General features: G+C 53.6%; 1 protein-coding gene across 2 annotated transcripts in view; it reads left to right on the top strand.

The window, feature by feature from the left end:
* The window catches only part of LOC120766079 (dystrobrevin beta-like), a 68,603-nt gene extending 47,285 nt beyond the window's left edge, over positions 1 to 21,318 (top strand). For both annotated transcript variants that reach the window (XM_040091450.1, XM_040091451.1), the window contains 3 exons: positions 3,502 to 3,626; positions 18,939 to 19,016; positions 21,195 to 21,318. In XM_040091450.1, coding sequence (XP_039947384.1) covers positions 3,502 to 3,626; positions 18,939 to 19,016; positions 21,195 to 21,294 — 303 coding nt within the window. In that variant the 3' untranslated portion in view covers positions 21,295 to 21,318. The remainder of the gene's footprint in view (positions 1 to 3,501; positions 3,627 to 18,938; positions 19,017 to 21,194) is intronic.
* The last annotated feature ends 1,008 nt before the right edge of the window (positions 21,319 to 22,326 follow it).

Genomic DNA, 22,326 nt, shown 5'->3' with positions numbered 1-22,326 from the left:
GGTCAGGGTGTTCTCCTGGGTCAGATGTTTCTCCTGGGTCAGGTTTCCTTTCCCTTTTGGGTGGCACTTGTGGATAATTCAGGCTCTGAGGATGTTTGTGCCGCTGGCCCCGAACGTTCCGGGCCGTGCACGGGGATTCCTCAGGTGGGAATGGATCCAGGTGAGCTGGGAATGGGATCAGAGTGGGCACCTCCCAGCAGAGGGCACGAACACATCGGGAATGGGCTGGGAAAAGGGGCTGGGAAAGGGAATGGAGCCCCAGCAGAGGCTGAGGGAGCTGGAAAGGGAATGGAGCCCCAGGAGAGGCTGAGGGAGCTGGGAAGGGGCTGAGCCTGGAGAAAAGGAGGCTCAGTGGGACCTTGTGGCTCTGCACAAGTCCCTGACAGGAGGGGACAGCCAGGGGGGGTCGGGCTGTGCTCCCAGGGAACAGGGACAGGACAAGGGGAAATGGCCTCAGGCTGGGCCAGGCCAGGCTCAGCTCGGACAGCAGCAGGGATTCCCCCATGGAAAGGGGGCTCAGGCCTTGGCAGTGCCCAGGGAGCTTTGCAGTGCCCAGCCCTGGAGGGATTTTGGGGAATTCTCGATTCCCCAAACCCTTGCCATGACCGGTGGCAAACCTTTGCCATGAGTTTTGTTATTCCATGCGGGAAGAGAAAGGAGCAGAAACCATTTATTTGAATGTTGGTTGACAGATGTGGACAGAAGGTGAGTGTCCTTCCTTGATGGGTGTGGATATGGAAAAGGCTGAGTTTGCTGAAGAAGGGATCTCAGAAAGCTGATTCTGTGATTTTTATAAAATTTAGAAATATCATTGAATCCTGCATTCACTTGGGTTGGAAAAGCTCTGTGAGACCATTGAATCCAACCATCCCCAGCACTGCCCAGGCCACCACTGAGCCCTGTCCCCAAGTGCCACATCCACAGGGATTTGAATCCTTTCTGGGGAGGAATTGTTCCCAAAATCCGACCTCCCCCTGCCCTGGAGCAGCTTTGCAGGGAGCAGAGTGACACAGGAGCGTCCCCAAGCCCTGGGGACACGCAGGGAAGGGGAAGGAGCTGCTCTGGGATGAGCATCCTGTGGGGAGCTCACTTCCAGGGGGCTCAGGGGGGCTCACCCCGATTTCCTGGGGCTCACCGGCCACGGGTGCATCCCAGAGATGTTCCTGATTGTTAATCGGTGTTTAATCACAGGATCCCAGGGTGGTTTGGGCTGGAAGGGACCTCAAAGCTCATCCAGTGCCACCCCAGCCATGGCAGGGACACCTCCCGCTGTGCCAGGCCGCTCCAACCCGGCCTTGGGCACCGCCAGGGATCCAGGGGCAGCCACAGCTGTGCCAGGGCCTCAACACCCTGCCAGGGAACAATTCCTGCCCAAAATCCCATCCAAATCTCCCCTTTTCCAGCTCCAAGCCATTCCCTGTGTCCTGTCCCTCCAGCCCTTGTCCCCAGCCCCTCAAATCTGTGGGAGGGAAATGAACAAAATTCAGAGAGAAACAAATGAGGACGCTTTCAGCACGTGAAGAATTAATTTAGGAAAGCTGGGGGCAGGGGTTTAAGCTTGGAATAATCACTTTTGTGTGCACGATTTATCAGTAAGTGATATAAAACCAAATCGTGATTTTCAGAGGATTTCAGAGTAATTAAATCTTGGGGGGGCTGTGGAATGAGATGAGCTCTCAGGTCCCTTCCAGCACCAACCATTTCAGGATCCCAGGAGGTTGGGGGTCCCTGGGATCCAGAGGCTGCTGCACGAATTGCCTCCACACAATGCTGCTGCTTCCCAGGATGATAAATAAAAAATCCCAGAACCGGAGAGGAGTTGGGCTGCAGCTGCAGGGCGGGTTGGACGTCAGGAGGAATCGATTCCTTCTCTAGTAAAAGGTGTTAATTGTCACTAATTGCCCGGTGGTGTCTGCTGGATCTCCTGTTTGAACCAGCGTTAATCTGAATTTTAATCTGAATGTGCCTTGAGAGCCGCTCCCGGTCCCGCTTTGGAATGTTGGGCAGGAGCAGTAATGAATTCCACGGGATTAATTAGCCCGGGCGTTAATTGGTTACACTTTCCTGGGATCTCAGTGAGCGAGAGCAGGAGCTGCCTGAGCTCCACATCCGTGGAATCCTGGAATTTTTAGCGCTGGGAAGGAGCGTGCCCGGGGTTCCTGTGTCTGTCCCTGGAATTTTTAGCGCTGGGAAGGAGCGTGCCCGGGGTTCCCGTGTCCCTGGAATTGTTTCTGGAATTTTTAGCGCTGGGAAGGAGCGTGCCCGGGGTTCCTGGAATTGTTTCTGGAATTTTTAGCGCTGGGAAGGAGCGTGCCCGGGGTTCCTGTGTCCCTGGAATTGTTTTTGGAATTTTTAGCGCTGGGAAGGAGCGTGCCCGGGGTTCCTGTGTCCCTGGAATTGTTTCTGGAATTTTTAGCGCTGGGAAGGAGCGTGCCCGGGGTTCCTGTGTCCCTGGAATTGTTTTTGGAATTTTTAGCGCTGGGAAGGAGCGTGCCCGGGGTTCCCGTGTCCCTGGAATTGTTTTTGGAATTTTTAGCGCTGGGAAGGAGCGTGCCCGGGGTTCCCGTGTCTGTCCCTGGAATTGTTTTTGGAATTTTTAGCGCTGGGAAGGAACGTGCCCGGGGTTCCTGGAATTGTTTTTGGAATTTTTAGCGCTGGGAAGGAGCGTGCCCGGGGTTCCTGTGTCTGTCCCTGGAATTGTTTTTGGAATTTTTAGCGCTGGGAAGGAGCGTGCCCGGGGTTCCCGTGTCCCTGGAATTGTTTTTGGAATTTTTAGCGCTGGGAAGGAGCGTGCCCGGGGTTCCCGTGTCCCTGGAATTGTTTTTGGAATTTTTAGCGCTGGGAAGGAGCGTGCCCGGGGTTCCCGTGTCTGTCCCTGGAATTGTTTCTGGAATTTTTAGCGCTGGGAAGGAGCGTGCCCGGGGTTCCCTTGTCCCTGCTGGGAGCTCGGGAGTGCGCGATCACTTTCGGGTTTGGATTTTTTCAGATTTGGTCCGATCTGATCTGGTCAGGTTTGATTTAAACCCCGGGTCACGGCCGTGGCTCGGGGCAGGAATTCCAGCATCCCCCAGGATCCCGGAGGTCACCGAGCACAAGTGAGGCAGTTGTGAGAGGAGATAAAGTCACTCCTGCCCTTCCCAACCCCTGGCTTAGCCCGTAGGGGACAGAAAATCGGGAATTGAGTGTTCTCCCCTCCAAAGGCCCCCTCTGTGCTCAGAGAGCGAGTGTGAAACAAATCCCTCGAGGGGATGGGATCGCCCCTGGCCTCAATTCCCGGGAGAAACCCCCGGTGATTGGTTTATTTCCCCATCTCACTTCGTTAGAACTTTGAATTTCCAGCGCCGGGGCGCTCCCGAGGCTCCCCGACCGATTTCCCCGTGACAAACCCGGCTCTTGCCGGCTGCTCTGCCCTTTTCTGCTTTTCCCCCTCGTTCCTCGCCCGTCCCCGAGCGCCCCCCGCCCTCGCCCGGGCTCACCCGGCTCCTGTGGTTCCCCCGGCAGAAATCCCCGGCCAAGAAGCTGAGCCACGCCATCAGCAAGTCGCTGGGCTGCGTGCCCAGCCGGGACCCGCCGCGGCCGCTGTTCCCCGAGCAGCCCGAGAAACCGCTGGACCTGGCCCACATCGTGTGAGTACCTGGGACCCCTGAGCCCCCCTGAACACCCCTGAACCCCAGAACCCATCCTGAACCCCTCCTGTACCCCTGAATCCCCTCTGAACCGCTGGACCTGGCCCACATCGTGTGAGTACCTGGGACCCCTGAGCCCCCCTGAACTCCTGAACCCATCCTGAATCCATCCTGAACCTCTCCTGAACCCCTGAACTCCTGAACCCTTCCCACATCGTCTGACTACCCCTGAACACCTTCTTGAACCCCTGAACCCATCCTGAACCCATCCTAAACCCCTGAACCCATCCTGAACATCTCCTGAACGCCTGAACCCTTCCTACATCGTCTGAGTACCCCTGAACCCCCTTCTGTACCTCTGAACCCCTTAACCTTTCCTGAACCCCCTCCTGAACCTCTCCTGAACCCCTGAACCCCCTCTGAACCCCTGAACTCCTGAACCCCTGAACCCCTCCTGTACCTCTGAACCCATCCTGAACCCATCCTGAACCCCCTCCTGAACCTCTCCTGAACCCCTGAACCCCTGAACTCCTGAACCCCTGAACCCTTCCTGTACCTCTGAACCCATCCTGAATCCATCCTGAACCCCTGAACCCATCCTGAATCCATCCTGAACCTCTCCTGAACCTCTCCTGAACCTCTCCTGAACCCCTGAACCTCCTCTGAACCCCTGAACTCCTGAACCCCTGAACCCCTCCTGTACCTCTGAACCCATCCTGAATCCATCCTGAATCCCTGAACCCATCCTGAACCCCCCCCTGAACCCCTGAACCCATCCTGTACCTCTGAACCCATGCTGAATCCATCCTGAACCTATCCTGAACCCCTCCTGAACCCCTGAACCCCCTTTGAACCCCTGAATTCCTGAACTGCTGAACCCATCCTGTACCTCTGAACCCATCCTGAACCTCTCCTGAACCCATCCTGAACCCATCCTGAACCCATCCTGAACCCCTGAACCCTGAACCCCTGAATTCCTGAAATGCTGAACCCATCCTGAACCTCTGAATCCATCCTGAACCCATCCTGAATCCATCCTGTACCTCTGAACCCCTCCTGAACCCCTGAACCCATCCTGAATCCATCCTGAACCCCTGAACCCATCCTGAACCCCTCCTGTACCTCTCCTGAACCCCTGAACCCCCTCTGAACCCCTGAATTCCTGAACTGCTGAACCCATCTTGTACCTCTGAACCCCTCCTGAACCCATCCTGAACCCCCGAACCCTGAACCCCTGAATTCCTGAAATGCTGAACCCATCCTGAACCCATCCTGAACCCATCCTGAACCCCTGAACCCATCCTGAATCCATCCTGAACCCCTGAACCCCCTCCTGAACCCCTGAACCCATCCTGAACCCCCTCCTGAACGCCTGAACCCCCTTTGAACCCCTGAATTCCTGAACTGCTGAACCCATCCTGTACCTCTGAACCCATCCTGAACCTCTCCTGAACCCATCCTGAACCCATCCTGAACCCCTGAACCCATCCTGAATCCATCCTGAACCCCTGAACCCCCTCCTCAGCCCCTGCACCTCTCCCCCATGGTGTGAGTGCCCCTTGTGAAAAACGAGCTTCCCTTCCTCAGTACAATTTATATGTTTTATAAAACTTAAAAAAAAAAAAATAAAAAAGAGACAATTAGGAGACAAACAAGCGAAGAACAAAATCTGGCATTCAGGCAAAAACATCCCCTAGCCCAGGAAACACCTCTGGAAATGCCCCGGTTTGTTACACATTCAAAAGGCCCTCATGCATTATTCAAACATTCCTTTGAGGTTAGAAATTCCCTTGGTTTCAGCCCCCCCAAGCTGCCCCCACTTCACCAATTCAACATTTTATTGCTCCTTGTGGAGAAATCTCTGGGTGGTGCCTCGTGGTGCTCTCGCGTCCCATTCTCTGAGGACAGGGGATCAAGAAATTCAATAAATTCTTCCTTTGGAGCTCTGGTCACTGGATAAGATAACCCAGGAATGAGAGGGGGTTTCCTGATGATCTTCCCATTCCCTGGGTTATATTTACAAAAGCAGTCTTTATTTTAATACCGGGCTACAGCCTAAGAAATATATTAATTTTATATATTATTTATATTTACACTGCTATTTCTAAGCTCCATTAATAACAGAAACTAACTCAACTAGATGAATACAGCAAAGGTTTCCAGCATTATTTCCTCTGGAGGCTGTGGAGGTGTGAGGAGGCTCAGAGCTGTGTCCTGCCTGCAGCTCTGCCACCTCCCTGTCCCCTCCAGGGCCACCTCTCACTCCTCCCTCTGCTGGCTCAGGCTGTTTTATCATTTGTATAAATTAATTGTACAAACAGTGTCAGACGCGTGCAGGTTCAGCCCCTGGTTCTGCCCAGGTCTCTCACTTGTCCCTCTGCTGGCTCAGGCTCTGTTTTATCATTTATATAAATTAATTGTACAAACCGTGTCAGACACATGCAGGTTCAGCCCCTGGTGCTGCCTGGGTCTCTCACTCCTCCCTGTGCTGGGTCAGGCTCTGTTTTCTCATTTATATAAATTAATTTGTACAAACACGGTGCAGGCTCAGCTCCTGGTTCTGCCCAGGTCTCTCACTCCTCCCTGTGCTGGGTCAGGCTCTGTTTTATCATTTATTATAAATTAATTTGTACAAACACGGTGCAGGCTCAGCCCCTGGTTCTGCCCTGGTCTCTCACTCCTCCCTCTGCTGGCTCAGGCTGTTTTATCATTTATATAAATTAATTGTACAAACACGGTGCAGGTTCAGCCCCTGGTGCTGCCCAGGTCTCTCACTCCTCCCTGTGCTGGGTCTGTTAGGAGAATTAATCCACGAACACCAGAGGTTTATGTCCGAAATGGAGACAGAGCAGTCCTTTGACTTTATTCCAATAAAGGGAGAGGCCATGGGGCATTTCTCCTGGGGTCTCTCAGTTTTTCGGAGGACTCAGCCTCCTTTTTATCCCAATTTCCCGGCCGCATTTCCCTCTCTCTTTCCCCATTGGCTGAGGTACTTGGGAGGTGCAGACTTCCTGAAATGCCTAAGATTCCCCTTTTCATGTATAACCCCCCTAATCTTTAATTTTTATGGGATTTATGGGTTTTTCCCCATTGTTGCTTTCATCTTTCAATATTCATTTACAAACAACCCTACAGTTTGTTTGTAAAGGCAAGTATCTTCTTTTCCATTCATCAATCAATAGAATAATTCTATTGTTTCTCTCATCTCTCAGCGCTGGTTTTATCTACCAGCAGACCCAGGGCTTGTGAGTAAAGACAAACCTTGTCATTCCTCTCAGGTCAGGCTCTGTTTTCTCATTTATACAAATTAATTTGTACAAACACGGTGCAGGCTCAGCTCCTGGTTCTGCCCAGGTCTCTCACTCCTCCCTGTGCTGGGTCAGGCTCTGTTTTATCATTTATTATTAATTAATTTGTACAAACACGGTGCAGGCTCGGCTCCTGGTGCTGCCCAGGTCTCTCACTCCTCCCCGTGCTGGGTCAGCCTCGATTTCCTCATTTATATAAATTAATTTGTACAAACACGGTGCAGGCTCAGCTCCTGGTTCTGCCCAGGTCTCTCACTCCTCCCTGTGCTGGATCAACCTCGATTTCCTCATTTATATAAATTAATTTGTACAAACACGGTGCAGGCTCAGCCCCTGGTGCTGCCCTGGTCTCTCACTCCTCCCTGTGCTGGGTCAGGCTCTGTTTTATCATTTATTATAAATTAATTTGTACAAACACGGTGCAGGCTCAGCCCCTGGTGCTGCCTGCATCCTCTCTCCGGGGCATTTCTGTCACCCTCACCGTGGGAGCGGTGGGATGCTTTGGGTGGAAAACCTCTGCACCGGCGCTGCTCTGAGCAGCCCGGGCTCCCTCCGCTTCCCCTCTGTCAGTTTTCACCTCCGGCGGAAAAACTGAGAGAAAATCTCCCAAACAAACGGAACTCAGTCTGCGAAGGAATCTCGGTGTCCTGCGGGGGCTGGGGAGAAGCTCCTCACACGCGTGGGGAGGACGGGGATTCCACCGGGTGTGATTCCAGGAGAACGGAGCGCTGCCGATTCCGGGAGCGTGGAAGTGGGCACTCCGGGGGTGAGGGCAGCTCGGCGGCCCGGGTTTATCTGACCCCCCAGTGCCAGGCTCCTCCGGCGGCGGGTTCCCTGCGGCGTTCCCAGAGCCAGGGCCGTGCCCTCCCCTGTGCCCACATCCCGGTGGTTGCGCTGACTGCCTCTTCTGCTCGCTCCTTTAACAGCGCGGCATCCCCTAAGGAAAAGCTGGAGGCTAAATTCCCAAAAGTCCGGACAGGTGAGACCCTGCCGAGCTTCGTGTAGCGTGGTAGAGCTGCTGGGCTCCTCCCAGCCCGGCCTGGAGCCCGTTCCTGCTGGTTCCCGCTCTGCTCCCCGCCCGTTCCCGGCGGTCCCTCCCTCCCGAGGGTCCCCCTCCTCTCCCGGAGCTCGCCCCGGGGCCGTGCTCCGAGGGATGGACGGGGCTCCACGGAACAGAAACGGAAATTCTGCTCCGGTTTCCCTGGGCCAGCTGCACTCGGGGTGGGAAGAGCTCAGGGGTCAGTGCTGCTGCTGCTGCGTTCAGAGCTCAGTTCAGCGCTGCTGCTGCTGCTGCTGCTGCGTTCAGAGCTCAGTTCAGCGCTGCTGCTGCTGCGTTCAGAGCTCAGTTCAGCTGCTGCTGCTGTGTTCAGAGCTCAGTTCAGCGCTGCTGCTGCTGCGTTCAGAGCTCAGTTCAGCGCTGCTGCTGCGTTCAGAGCTCAGTTCAGCGCTGCTGCTGCTGCTGTGTTCAGAGCTCAGTTCAGCGCTGCTGCTGCTGCTGCGTTCAGAGCTCAGTTCAGCGCTGCTGCTGCTGCTGCGTTCAGAGCTCAGTTCAGCGCTGCTGCTGCTGCTGCGTTCAGAGCTCAGTTCAGCACTGCTGCTGCGTTCAGAGCTCAGTTCAGCGCTGCTGCTGCTGCGTTCAGAGCTCAGTTCAGCGCTGCTGCTGCTGCTGCTGCGTTCAGAGCTCAGTTCAGCGCTGCTGCTGCTGCTGCGTTCAGAGCTCAGTTCAGCGCTGCTGCTGCGTTCAGAGCTCAGTTCAGCGCTGCTGCTGCGTTCAGAGCTCAGTTCAGCGCTGCTGCTGCTGCTGCTGCGTTCAGAGCTCAGTTCAGCGCTGCTGCTGCTGCGTTCAGAGCTCAGTTCAGCACTGCTGCTGCTGCGTTCAGAGCTCAGTTCAGCGCTGCTGCTGCTGCTGCATTCAGAGCTCAGTTCAGCGCTGCTGCTGCTGCGTTCAGAGCTCAGTTCAGCGCTGCTGCTGCTGCTGCTGCGTTCAGAGCTCAGTTCAGCGCTGCTGCTGCTGCGTTCAGAGCTCAGTTCAGCGCTGCTGCTGCTGCGTTCAGAGCTCAGTTCAGCACCGCTGCTGCTGCGTTCAGAGCTCAGTTCAGCGCTGCTGCTGCGTTCAGAGCTCAGTTCAGCGCTGCTGCTGCTGCTCCGTTCAGAGCTCAGTTCAGCGCTGCTGCTGCTGCTGCGTTCAGAGCTCAGTTCAGTGCTGCTGCTGCTGCGTTCAGAGCTCAGTTCAGCGCTGCTGCTGCGTTCAGAGCTCAGTTCAGTGCTGCTGCTGCGTTCAGAGCTCAGTTCAGCGCTGCTGCTGCGTTCAGAGCTCAGTTCAGCGCTGCTGCTGCGTTCAGAGCTCAGTTCAGCGCTGCTGCTGCATTCAGAGCTCAGTTCAGCGCTGCTGCTGCGTTCAGAGCTCAGGGGTCAGCGCTGCTGCTGCTGCGTTCAGAGCTCAGTTCAGCGCTGCTGCTGCTGCTGCATTCAGAGCTCAGTTCAGCGCTGCTGCTGCTGCGTTCAGAGCTCAGTTCAGCGCCGCTGCTGCTGCGTTCAGAGCTCAGTTCAGCGCTGCTGCTGCTGCTGCTGCTGCGTTCAGAGCTCAGGGGTCAGTGCTGCTGCTGCTGCTGCGTTCAGAGCTCAGTTCAGCGCTGCTGCTGCTGCGTTCAGAGCTCAGTTCAGCGCTGCTGCTGCTGCTGCGTTCAGAGCTCAGTTCAGCGCTGCTGCTGCTGCTGCGTTCAGAGCTCAGTTCAGCGCTGCTGCTGCTGCTGCGTTCAGAGCTCAGTTCAGCGCTGCTGCTGCTGCTGCGTTCAGAGCTCAGTTCAGCGCTGCTGCTGCTGCGTTCAGAGCTCAGTTCAGCGCTGCTGCTGCTGCGTTCAGAGCTCAGTTCAGCGCTGCTGCTGCTGCGTTCAGAGCTCAGCTCAGCGCTGCTGCTGCGTTCAGAGCTCAGCTCAGCGCTGCTGCTGCGTTCAGAGCTCAGTTCAGCGCTGCTGCTGCTGCTGCGTTCAGAGCTCAGTTCAGCGCTGCTGCTCCGTTCAGAGCTCAGTTCAGCGCTGCTGCTGCTGCTGCGTTCAGAGCTCAGTTCAGCGCTGCTGCTCCGTTCAGAGCTCAGTTCAGCGCTGCTGCTGCTGCTGCGTTCAGAGCTCAGTTCAGCGCTGCTGCTGCTGCTGCGTTCAGAGCTCAGTTCAGCGCTGCTGCTGCTGCGTTCAGAGCTCAGTTCAGCGCTGCTGCTGCGTTCAGAGCTCAGTTCAGCGCTGCTGCTGCTGCGTTCAGAGCTCAGTTCAGCGCTGCTGCTGCTCCGTTCAGAGCTCAGTTCAGTGCTGCTGCTGCGTTCAGAGCTCAGTTCAGCGCTGCTGCTGCTCCGTTCAGAGCTCAGTTCAGTGCTGCTGCTCCGTTCAGAGCTCAGTTCAGTGCTGCTGCTGCGTTCAGAGCTCAGTTCAGTGCTGCTGCTGCTGCGTTCAGAGCTCAGTTCAGCGCTGCTGCTGCATTCAGAGCTCAGTTCAGCGCTGCTGCTGCGTTCAGAGCTCAGTTCAGCGCTGCTGCTGCATTCAGAGCTCAGTTCAGCGCTGCTGCTGCTGCATTCAGAGCTCAGTTCAGCGCTGCTGCTGCATTCAGAGCTCAGTTCAGTGCTGCTGCTGCGTTCAGAGCTCAGTTCAGCGCTGCTGCTGCGTTCAGAGCTCAGTTCAGCGCTGCTGCTGCATTCAGAGCTCAGTTCAGTGCTGCTGCTGCTGCGTTCAGAGCTCAGTTCAGCGCTGCTGCTGCTGCGTTCAGAGCTCAGTTCAGCGCTGCTGCTGCGTTCAGAGCTCAGTTCAGCACTGCTGCTGCGTTCAGAGCTCAGTTCAGCACTGCTGCTGCGTTCAGAGCTCAGTTCAGCACTGCTGCTGCGTTCAGAGCTCAGTTCAGCGCTGCTGCTGCTGCTGCGTTCAGAGCTCAGTTCAGCACTGCTGCTGCGTTCAGAGCTCAGTTCAGCGCTGCTGCTGCTGCGTTCAGAGCTCAGTTCAGCGCTGCTGCTGCTGCTCCGTTCAGAGCTCAGTTCAGCGCTGCTGCTGCGTTCAGAGCTCAGTTCAGCGCTGCTGCTGCTGCTGCGTTCAGAGCTCAGTTCAGCGCTGCTGCTGCGTTCAGAGCTCAGTTCAGCGCTCCTTCTCCTTGGGAGTTCCTCCACCTCTGCAAACACACGGGCTCAGCAGGGCCAGGGGCAGGGCTGTGCATGGTGCACAGCACTGGCCCTCCTCCCAACGCTGCGGGGCTTTTCCTTCTGATCCATCCTCTCTGCCTTCTCCTTCTGATCCATCATCTCTGCCTTTCCCTTTTCCTTCTGATCCATCGTCTCTGCCTTCTCCTTCTGATCCATCGTCACTGCCTTTCCCTTTTCCTTCTGATCCATCGTCTCTGCCTTTTCCTTTTCCTTCTGATCCATCTCTGCCTTTTCCTTCTGATCCCTCACTGCCTTTTCCTTCTGATCCATCGTCTCTGCCTTTTCCTTCTGATCCATCTCTGCCTTTCCCTTCCTGGACATGGGGACATGTCCCAGCTCCTGCAGAGACAGGGACATGGGGACAGGGACATGGGGACAGGGACATGGGGACAGGGCTGTACAGTTCCTGCAGGGACATGGGGACATGGGGACATGTCACAGCTTCTGCAGAGACAGGGACATGGGGACAGGGACAGGACATGGACAGGGACAGGAACATGGGGACAGGGACATGGGGACAGGGACAGGAACATGGGGACAGGGACAGGGATGGGACAGGAACATGGGGACAGGGATGTGGGGACAGGGACGGGACAGGGACAGGACATGGACAGGGACAGGAACATGGGGACAGAGACAGGGACATGGGGACAGGGACATGGGGACAGGGACAGGAAGATGGGGACAGGGACATGGGGACAGGGACAGAGGCAGGGACATGGGGACACGGGGACACGGGGACAGGAACATGGGGACAGGGACAGAGATGGGGACATGGGGACATGGGGACACGGGGACAGGAACATGGGGACAGGGACAGAGACAGGGACATGGGGACACAGGGACACAGGGACAGGAACATGGGGACAGGGACATGGGGACACGGGGACAGGAACATGGGGACAGGGACAGAGACAGGGACATGGGGACACGGGGACAGGAACATGGGGACAGGCACAGCTGCCCATCCATCTCTGGCAGCAGCGCACAGCTCTGCTCTGTGCTGGCAGCTTTAATTCAATGTAAATTGAATTAAACACGAGCCCCTAAAGCTCCAGAGGATCAGGAAATGGGCGCTGATGGCCTGAGGACAGCTCTGGGAACACCAGGCACCGGCCTGGCGCAGAAATTCGGGAAGCAGGTGATTTAAATCCAGCACCAAACGGCCGGGAAATCACAGGGACACAGAAAAATCCCCCTGGGGTTTGTGTGAGGGGCGTGAGGCCTTTGGGAGCTGAAACGCCAAAAATAGCAATAACCCCTCCCCTGGGGTTCAGCTGTGACAGGGGCTGCGGCCAGGAGAGGTTTTCTGCTGGAACTCAGCTCCAAACCGGAATTGCTCCAGGCTCCCAGAGTCTCTCCGGGGTGCCAGGGCTCGATTGTGTTCGATGGGTGACGAGGAATCGGCGCCGACAAATAAATGCTGGGGCAGAGACTCCGCAATAGCTGAGATCTGCTCCAGCTGGGTAAATGAAGAATGAAAATACGAATAACTGGGGGAAGTTTAACGAGAGGCCAAAGGTTCTGGGGAAAACAGGGCTTGGAAGGGAAAAAACAAAACAAAACAAAACAAAAAAACCAAAAAAACCCCGCGGTGCTCTTGGAGGGAGGGAGGGAACACCAAAATGGGCAGCAAAGAATGTAAACAATGAGGTGGAAGTTGTTGGTGAATCCTGGTGAATCCTTTCCAGGCTGTGGTTTGGCAGAGGGGCAGCGATGCTGCAACGAGGGATTCACCTTCCCCAGGGGCTGGAGCGTGTCCAGGGCAGGGAACGGAGCTGGGAAAGGGAATGGAGCCCCAGGAGAGGCCGAGGGAGCTGGGAAAGGGAATGGAGCCCCAGGAGAGGCTGAGGGAGCTGGGAAAGGGAATGGAGCCCCAGGAGAGGCTGAGGGAGCTGGGAAAGGGAATGGAGCCCCAGCAGAGGCTGAGGGAGCTGGGAAAGGGAATGGAGCCCCAGCAGAGGCTGAGGGAGCTGGGAAAGGGAATGGAGCCCCAGGAGAGGCCGAGGGAGCTGGGAAAGGGAATGGAGCCCCAGGAGAGGCTGAGGGAGCTGGGAAGGGGCTGAGCCTGGAGAAAAGGAGGCTCAGTGGGACCCTGTGGCTCTGCACAAGTCCCTGACAGGAGGGGACAGCCAGGGGGGGTCGGGCTGTGCTCCCAGGGAACAGGGACAGGACAAGGGGAAATGGCCTCAGGCTGGGCCAGGCCAGGCTCAGCTCGGACTGCAGCAGGAATTTCCCCATGGAAAGGGGGCTCAGGCCTTGGCAGTGCCCAGGGAGCTTTGCAGTGCCCAGCCCTGGAGGTGTCACCTGGAGGTGGCACTCAGAGCTCTTGGGGACACGGTGAGGATCAGGCACAGCTGGGATTCCATGATCTGGGAGCTCGTTCCCAACCCCGGGGATTCAGTGATCCTGGAATTGCCCAGGGCAGCAGAGACACGTTCCTCATCCCCCCCTGCTGAACAAAGGGTGGGAATTCGCCGTTCCCCAGGGATGAATCTGCCCCATTTCCAGATTTCCCTGTGGTTTTCCCTGGGAGCTGCTCCCAGGGTTTGCCCTGGGGTGGGGTGATGCCATCCCCTGAACTTGTGTGCCATCCCCTGCTGTGACACTGACCACTGTGACACTGACCACTGTAACACTGACCACTGTGACACTGACCACTGTGACACTGACCACTGTGACACTGACCATTGTAACACTGACCACTGTAACACTGACCACTGTGACACTGACCACTGTGACACTGACCATTGTAACACTGACCACTGTGACACTGACCATTGTAACACTGACCACTGTGACACTGACCACTGTAACACTGACCATTGTAACACTGACCATTGTAACACTGCCCACTGTAACACTGACCACTGTAACACTGACCACTGTGACACTGACCATTGTAACACTGACCATTGTAACACTGACCATTGTAACACTGACCACTGTGACACTGACCACTGTGACACTGACCACTGTAACACTGACCACTGTGACACTGACCACTGTAACACTGACCACTGTGACACTGACCATTGTAACCCTGACCATTGTAACACTGACCATTGTAACACTGACCACTGTGACACTGACCACTGTGACACTGACCATTGTAACACTGACCACTGTGACACTGACCACTGTGACACTGACCACTGTAACACTGACCACTGTAACACTGACCACTGTGACACTGACCATTGTAACACTGACCACTGTAACACTGACCATTCCCACACTGACCATTCCCACACTGACCATTGTAACACTGACCATTGTAACACTGACCACTGTGACACTGACCACTGTGACACTGACCACTGTGACACTGACCACTGTAACACTGACCATTGTAACACTGACCACTGTGGCACTGACCACTGTGACACTGACCATTGTAACACTGACCACTGTGGCACTGACCACTGTGACACTGACCATTGTACCACTGACCACTGTAACACTGACCACTGTGACACTGACCACTGTAACACTGACCATTGTAACACTGACCATTGTAACACTGACCATTGTAACACTGACCACTGTGACACTGACCACTGTAACACTGACCACTGTGACACTGACCACTGTGACACTGACCACTGTAACACTGACCATTGTAACACTGACCACTGTGACACTGACCATTGTAACACTGACCACTGTGACACTGACCATTGTACCACTGACCACTGTAACACTGACCACTGTGACACTGACCACTGTAACACTGACCATTGTAACACTGACCATTGTAACACTGACCACTGTGACACTGACCACTGTAACACTGACCACTGTGACACTGACCACTGTGACACTGACCACTGTGACACTGACCATTGTAACACTGACCACTGTAACACTGACCACTGTAACACTGACCATTGTGACACTGACCATTGTGACACTGACCATTGTAACACTGACCACTGTAACACTGACCACTGTGACACTGACCACTGTGACACTGACCACTGTAACACTGACCACTGTGACACTGACCACTGTGACACTGACCACTGTAACACTGACCACTGTGACACTGACCACTGTAACACTGACCACTGTAACACTGACCACTGTGACACTGACCACTGTAACACTGACCACTGTAACACTGACCATTGTAACACTGACCACTGTAACACTGACCACTGTGACACTGACCACTGTAACACTGACCACTGTGACACTGACCACTGTGACACTGACCATTGTAACACTGACCACTGTGACACGGACCACTGTGACACGGACCACTGTGACACTGACCACTGTAACACTGACCATTGTAACACTGACCACTGTAACACTGACCACTGTAACACTGACCACTGTGACACTGACCACTGTGACACTGACCACTGTAACACTGACCATTGTAACACTGGCCACTGTGACACTGACCACTGTAACACTGACCACTGTAACACTGACCATTGTAACACTGACCATTGTAACACTGACCACTGTGACACTGACCATTGTAACACTGACCACTGTAACACTGACCACTGTAACACTGACCATTGTGACACTGACCACTGTGACACTGACCACTGTGACACTGACCATTGTGACACTGACCACTGTGACACTGACCACTGTGACACTGACCATTGTGACACTGACCACTGTGACACTGACCACTGTGACACTGACCATTGTAACACTGACCACTGTGACACTGACCACTGTGACACTGACCACTGTAACACTGACCATTGTAACACTGACCATTGTAACACTGACCACTGTGACACTGACCACTGTGACACTGACCATTGTAACACTGACCACTGTGACACTGACCACTGTGACACTGACCATTGTAACACTGACCGCTGTAACACTGACCACTGTGACACTGACCACTGTGACACTGACCACTGTGACACTGACCATTGTAACACTGACCATTGTGACACTGACCATTGTAACACTGACCATTGTAACACTGACCACTGTGACACTGACCACTGTGACACTGACCACTGTGACACTGACCACTGTAACACTGACCACTGTGACACTGACCATTGTAACACTGACCACTGTGACACTGACCATTGTGACACTGACCACTGTAACACTGACCACTGTGACACTGGCCACTGTGACACTGACCATTGTGACACTGACCATTGTGACACTGACCACTGTAACACTGACCACTGTAACACTGACCACTGTGACACTGACCATTGTAACACTGACCACTGTAACACTGGCCACTGTAACACTGACCACTGTGACACTGACCACTGTAACACTGACCATTGTAACACTGGCCACTGTGACACTGACCACTGTAACACTGACCGCTGTAACACTGACCACTGTAACACTGACCACTGTAACACTGACCATTGTAACACTGACCACTGTAACACTGACCACTGTGACACTGACCACTGTGACACTGACCACTGTAACACTGACCACTGTGACACCACTGTGACACTGACCACTGTAACACTGACCACTGTGACACTGACCACTGTAACACTGACCACTGTAACACTGACCACTGTGACACTGACCACTGTAACACTGACCACTGTAACACTGACCACTGTGACACTGACCACTGTAACACTGACCACTGTGACACTGACCACTGTAACACTGACCACTGTGACACTGACCACTGTGACACTGACCACTGTAACACTGACCACTGTAACACTGACCACTGTGACACTGACCACTGTAACACTGACCACTGTAACACTGACCATTGTAACCCTGACCACTGTGACACTGACCACTGTAACACTGACCACTGTAACACTGACCACTGTGACACTGACCACTGTAACACTGACCACTGTGACACTGACCACTGTGACACTGACCACTGTGACACTGACCATTGTAACACTGACCATTGTGACACTGACCACTGTAACACTGACCATTGTGACACTGACCATTCCCACACTGACCACTGTGACACTGACCACTGTAACACTGACCATTGTAACACTGACCACTGTGACACTGACCACTGTAACACTGACCACTGTGACACTGACCGCTGTGACACTGACCATTGTAACACTGACCACTGTGACACTGACCACTGTGACACTGACCACTGTGACACTGACCACTGTGACACTGACCATTGTGACACTGACCACTGTGACACTGACCATTGTAACACTGACCACTGTGACACTGACCACTGTGACACTGACCATTGTGACACTGACCATTGTGACACTGACCACTGTGACACTGGCCATTCCCACACTGACCACTCTCCTGGTGACCTTGTTTTTCCCTGCTCTCTGACAGGATCCCTGTCAGGTTTGGATGATCCCTGGTGTTTTTCCCTGCTCCCTGGCAGGATCCCTGTCAGGTTTGGATTATCCCTGGTGTTTTTTCCCTCTCCCCTGGCAGGATCCCTGTCAGGTTTGGATGATCCCTGGTGTTTTCCCTGCTCCCTGGCAGGATCCCTGTCAGGTTTGGATTATCCCTGGTGTTTTTCCCTGTTCCCTGGCAGGATCCCTGTCAGGTTTGGATGATCCCTGGTGTTTTCCCTGCTCCCTGACAGGATCCCTGTCAGGTTTGGATGATCCCTGGTGTTTTCCCTGCTCCCTGACAGGATCCCTGTCAGGTTTGGATTATCCCTGGTGTTTTTTCCCTGCTCCCTGGCAGGATCCCTGTCAGGTTTGGATGATCCCTGGTGTTTTCCCTCTCCCCTGACGGGATCCCTGTCAGGTTTGGATGATCCCTGGTGTTTTCCCTGCTCTCTGACAGGATCCCTGTCAGGTTTGGATGATCTCTCTGGTGTTTTTCCCTCTCCCCTGACGGGATCCCTGTCAGGTTTGGATGATCCCTGGGGTTTTCCCTCTCCCCTGACAGGATCCCTGTCAGGTTTGGATGATCCCTGGTGTTTTTCCCTGCTCCCTGGCAGGATCCCTGTCAGGTTTGGATTATCCCTGGTGTTTTTCCCTGCTCTCTGACAGGATCCCTGTCAGGTTTGGATGATCCCTGGTGTTTTTCCCTGCTCCCTGGCAGGATCCCTGTCAGGTTTGGATTATCCCTGGTGTTTTTCCCTCTCCCCTGGCAGGATCCCTGTCAGGTTTGGATGATCCCTGGTGTTTTCCCTGCTCCCTGGCAGGATCCCTGTCAGGTTTGGATTATCCCTGGTGTTTTTCCCTGTTCCCTGGCAGGATCCCTGTCAGGTTTGGATGATCCCTGGTGTTTTCCCTGCTCCCTGACAGGATCCCTGTCAGGTTTGGATGATCCCTGGTGTTTTCCCTGCTCCCTGACAGGATCCCTGTCAGGTTTGGATTATCCCTGGTGTTTTTCCCTGCTCCCTGGCAGGATCCCTGTCAGGTTTGGATGATCCCTGGTGTTTTCCCTCTCCCCTGACGGGATCCCTGTCAGGTTTGGATGATCCCTGGTGTTTTCCCTGCTCTCTGACAGGATCCCTGTCAGGTTTGGATGATCTCTCTGGTGTTTTTCCCTCTCCCCTGACGGGATCCCTGTCAGGTTTGGATGATCCCTGGGGTTTTCCCTCTCCCCTGACAGGATCCCTGTCAGGTTTGGATGATCCCTGGTGTTTTTCCCTGCTCCCTGGCAGGATCCCTGTCAGGTTTGGATGATCCCTGGTGTTTTCCCTCTCCCCTGACGGGATCCCTGTCAGGTTTGGATGATCCCTGGGGTTTTTCCCTGCTCTCTGACAGGATCCCTGTCAGGTTTGGATTATCCCTGGTGGCTTTCTCTGCTCCCTGGCAGGATCCCTGTCAGGTTTGGATGATCCCTGGTGTTTTCCCCTCTCCCCTGACGGGATCTCCTCTCTTGCAGCCCCCCCAGGCCCGTGAGCATCGTGACCGAGGCCGTGCTCACCCAGGTCTCCTCGGGAGCGCCCACGCCAACCAAAAGGTACCGGAGCCTCCCGCCGGGCTCGCTGCTGGGGCCGGGGCGGAATTTGGGAATCGGGGAATTTGGGAATTTCGGCTCTCCTGCTCACCCCAGGCGCCCCCGGCCCCGCAGAGCGGCCGTGGCTCTCCCGGGGGGATCCCGGGAGCGATTTCCGAAATGCCTGGAGAGCTGCTGGCTTTCCTTGGGCAGGGATCGGTCCCGTTCCCGAGCCGGGAGTGGCACTGGCTGCTCCTCCCGCCCTGTCCCGTCCCCTTCCCAAACCCAGGAGCTGCCCTGGTGTGCGCATCGCCTGTGGAATCGGTCAGGGAAGCCCCCGAACCGGGACCTTCGCTTTCCTTTCCCGGGGAATCGATCCAAGGGGAGCAGCGCTGGGAATGGGGAGAGAAATATTCCTGCAGGGATTGAGGAGATAAATATTCCTGCAGGGGATGGATACGGAGATATTCCTGCAGGGAAGGAGTTAATAAATATTCCTGCAGGGATTGAGGAGATAAATATTCCTGCGGGGGATGGATACAGAGATATTCCTGCAGGAAAGGAGTTAATAAATATTCCTGCAGGAAATGGATATAGAAATATTCCTGGAGGGAATGAGTTAATAAATATTCCTGCAGGAAATGGATATAGAAATATTCCTGCAGGGAATGAGTTAATAAATATTCCTGGAGGGAATGAGTTAATAAATATTCCTGCAGGGAATGGATATAGAATATTCCTGCAGGGAATGAGTTAATAAATATTCCTGCAGGAAATGGATATAGAAATATTCCTGCAGGAAATGGATATAGAAATATTCCTGCACGGAAGGAGTTAATAAATATTCCTGCAGGAAATGGATATAGAAATATTCCTGGAGGGAATGGATACAGAAATATTCCTGGAGGGAATGAGTTAATAAATATTCCTGGAGGGAGTGGATATAGAAATACTCCTGCATGGAATGAGTTAATAAATATTCCTGGAGGGAATGGATACAGAAATATTCCTGGATGGAATGAGTCAATAAATATTCCTGCAGGGATTGAGGAAATCAATATTCCTGGAGGGAATGAGTTAAATATTCCTGGAGGGAGTGGATATAGAAATACTCCTGCATGGAATGAGTTAATAAATATTCCCAGAGGGAATGGATATAGAAATATTCCTGGAGGGAATGAGTTAATAAATATTCCTGCAGGGATTGAGGAAATCAATATTCCTGGAGGGAATAAGTTAAATATTCCTGGAGGGGATGGATACAGAATTATTCCTGGATGGAATGAGTTAATGAATATTCCTGGAGGGGATGGATACAGAAATATTCCTGGATGGAATGAGTCAATAAATATTCCTGCAGGGATTGAGGAAATCAATATTCCTGGAGGGAATGAGTTAAATATTCCTGGAGGGAGTGGATATAGAAATACTCCTGCATGGAATGAGTTAATGAATATTCCCAGAGGGAATGGATATAGAAATATTCCTGGAGGGAATGAGTTAATAAATATTCCTGGATGGAAGGAGTTAATAAATATTCCTGGAGGGGATGGATACAGAATTATTCCTGGATGGAATGAGTTAATGAATATTCCTGGAGGGAGTGAGTTAAACATTCCTGCAGGGATGAGGAGCACAGCTGGCATCCCTGGGTTTTCCTCCTGCTCCCAGACCCTCCCCAGGCTCGCCGGGGGCTCTCGGGATGCTCCTGGCGAGGAGCCCGAGCGCTTTTCCCCGGGAGCTGGGAGCAGCCGGCGCTGGGAGGAGTTTCCAGCAGGAATTTCCGGCAGGAATTTCCCCGTGGAAGGGGGGCTCGGGGCAGCTTTGCAGCGCCCATCCCCGGAGGTGTCCAGGGAATTCCTGGATGTGGCGCTCAGCTCTGGGATGGGCACGGCTGGGACTGGCCGGGCTGGGAGCGCTTTTCCAGCCCCAGGGACTCCGGGATTTGGGGACTGCGGCTGCTGAGGGTGCCCTGGATCCCTGCCCGGGGCATTCCCAGGCTCCAGAGCCCCTCTCCGCTCTCTCTCGGAGCCCCGAGACACAAACCACAGCTGGAAGGATTTTTTCCTCAGGGTCCCAAAGATCCCAGAGCAGCTTTTCCTTTAGAGAGAGCAGGAGAATGACAAAAGGAAGGGGTTTGCACTTGGTCCGGGGGAAATCCGGGATTTATTCCCTCTTTCTCCTGAGGTCCTGCCCCTGCAGGGTCTGGAGCTCTCAAGAGAACTTTTCCACCTGCGTTCCTGGCTTTTATCCAAGGGAAGCGGCTGGAGGCGGGGACAAAGCCAGCGCCAGTCAGGGATAAGGTGGGAGCGGAACAGAGCTGGATTTTTGTGAAAAAACGCCAATCACTTGTTTTAAAATTTTAAAAGTTTAATAGTAAATAAGATGGTTATGAAAATAGAATTAGAGTAAAAAATTGAACAATTAGGGTTAGGACAATACGAGACAATAAAAACAAAGTTACAGACGTCTGGGTGCCTCCCCAAGCAAAAAAACTCTGGAGAAGAATCCCTGTTAACAAAGGATTATCTCTTAAAAGCAATAGCCTGTTGAATATTCATACATTTCATACAGGATGCATAAATTCCATTCAAACAAAGAATCGTCTCTGGTTAGTATCTTTTTTTTTTTTTTTTCTTTTTTAATCTTTATGGCATCCTCAAGGCTGAGAGAGATAGGAGGAGTTGGTCTCTTCTGATAAGGAGGTAGTAAATTCTTTTTTCTCTGAAAGATTTACGCTTTCCTGTGGTTAGTACATAAAAACTACATTTTAACTACAAAACTACATTTACCATACTGTCAAACTGTTAATACAACACCAGCAATCAGCACAGCACAACACATGTAGTAAATCTTGCGTAGAGCCATATAATATGCGCTTTTCACAATTTTGCATTCCAGAGTGGGAGAATGGGCGGGGAAAAGGAGCGGGGACAAATTTCCGGATACATATTCCAGGGGAACGGGGAGGGTACAGAATAAACCCTTACAAAACCCAATCTAGAAATGAAATACAATGTAAACCCAAATAACGCACAACAACACCTCTCCCCTCCCTGGCCCCCGAGCAGCCCTGGGGTGTCAGGAGCGCCCCAGGAATTCCGGAATTCCAGCCCCGGCGGGCAGGAGGCTCCTGCGGCTCCCAGCACGTCCCCGTCCCTTTTTTGGGATCGCATTTCCCAGTTTGGATGACCGCAGTGGGGTCATCCCTGAACCCTCCATTCCAGCCTGGAAAAAAAGGTGTTGGAAAAAAAAAAAACCCACGAGGTTCGCTTTCTTGGTAAAAATTAAACAGTTTAATAAAAAGACAATTAGGAGACAGAAATGAAGGAAA

Source organism: Hirundo rustica (assembly GCF_015227805.2).
Source record: "Hirundo rustica isolate bHirRus1 chromosome 3 unlocalized genomic scaffold, bHirRus1.pri.v3 SUPER_3_unloc_1, whole genome shotgun sequence".
NCBI lineage: Eukaryota > Metazoa > Chordata > Aves > Passeriformes > Hirundinidae > Hirundo > Hirundo rustica.
This window is presented reverse-complemented; position numbering and strand designations above follow the sequence as displayed.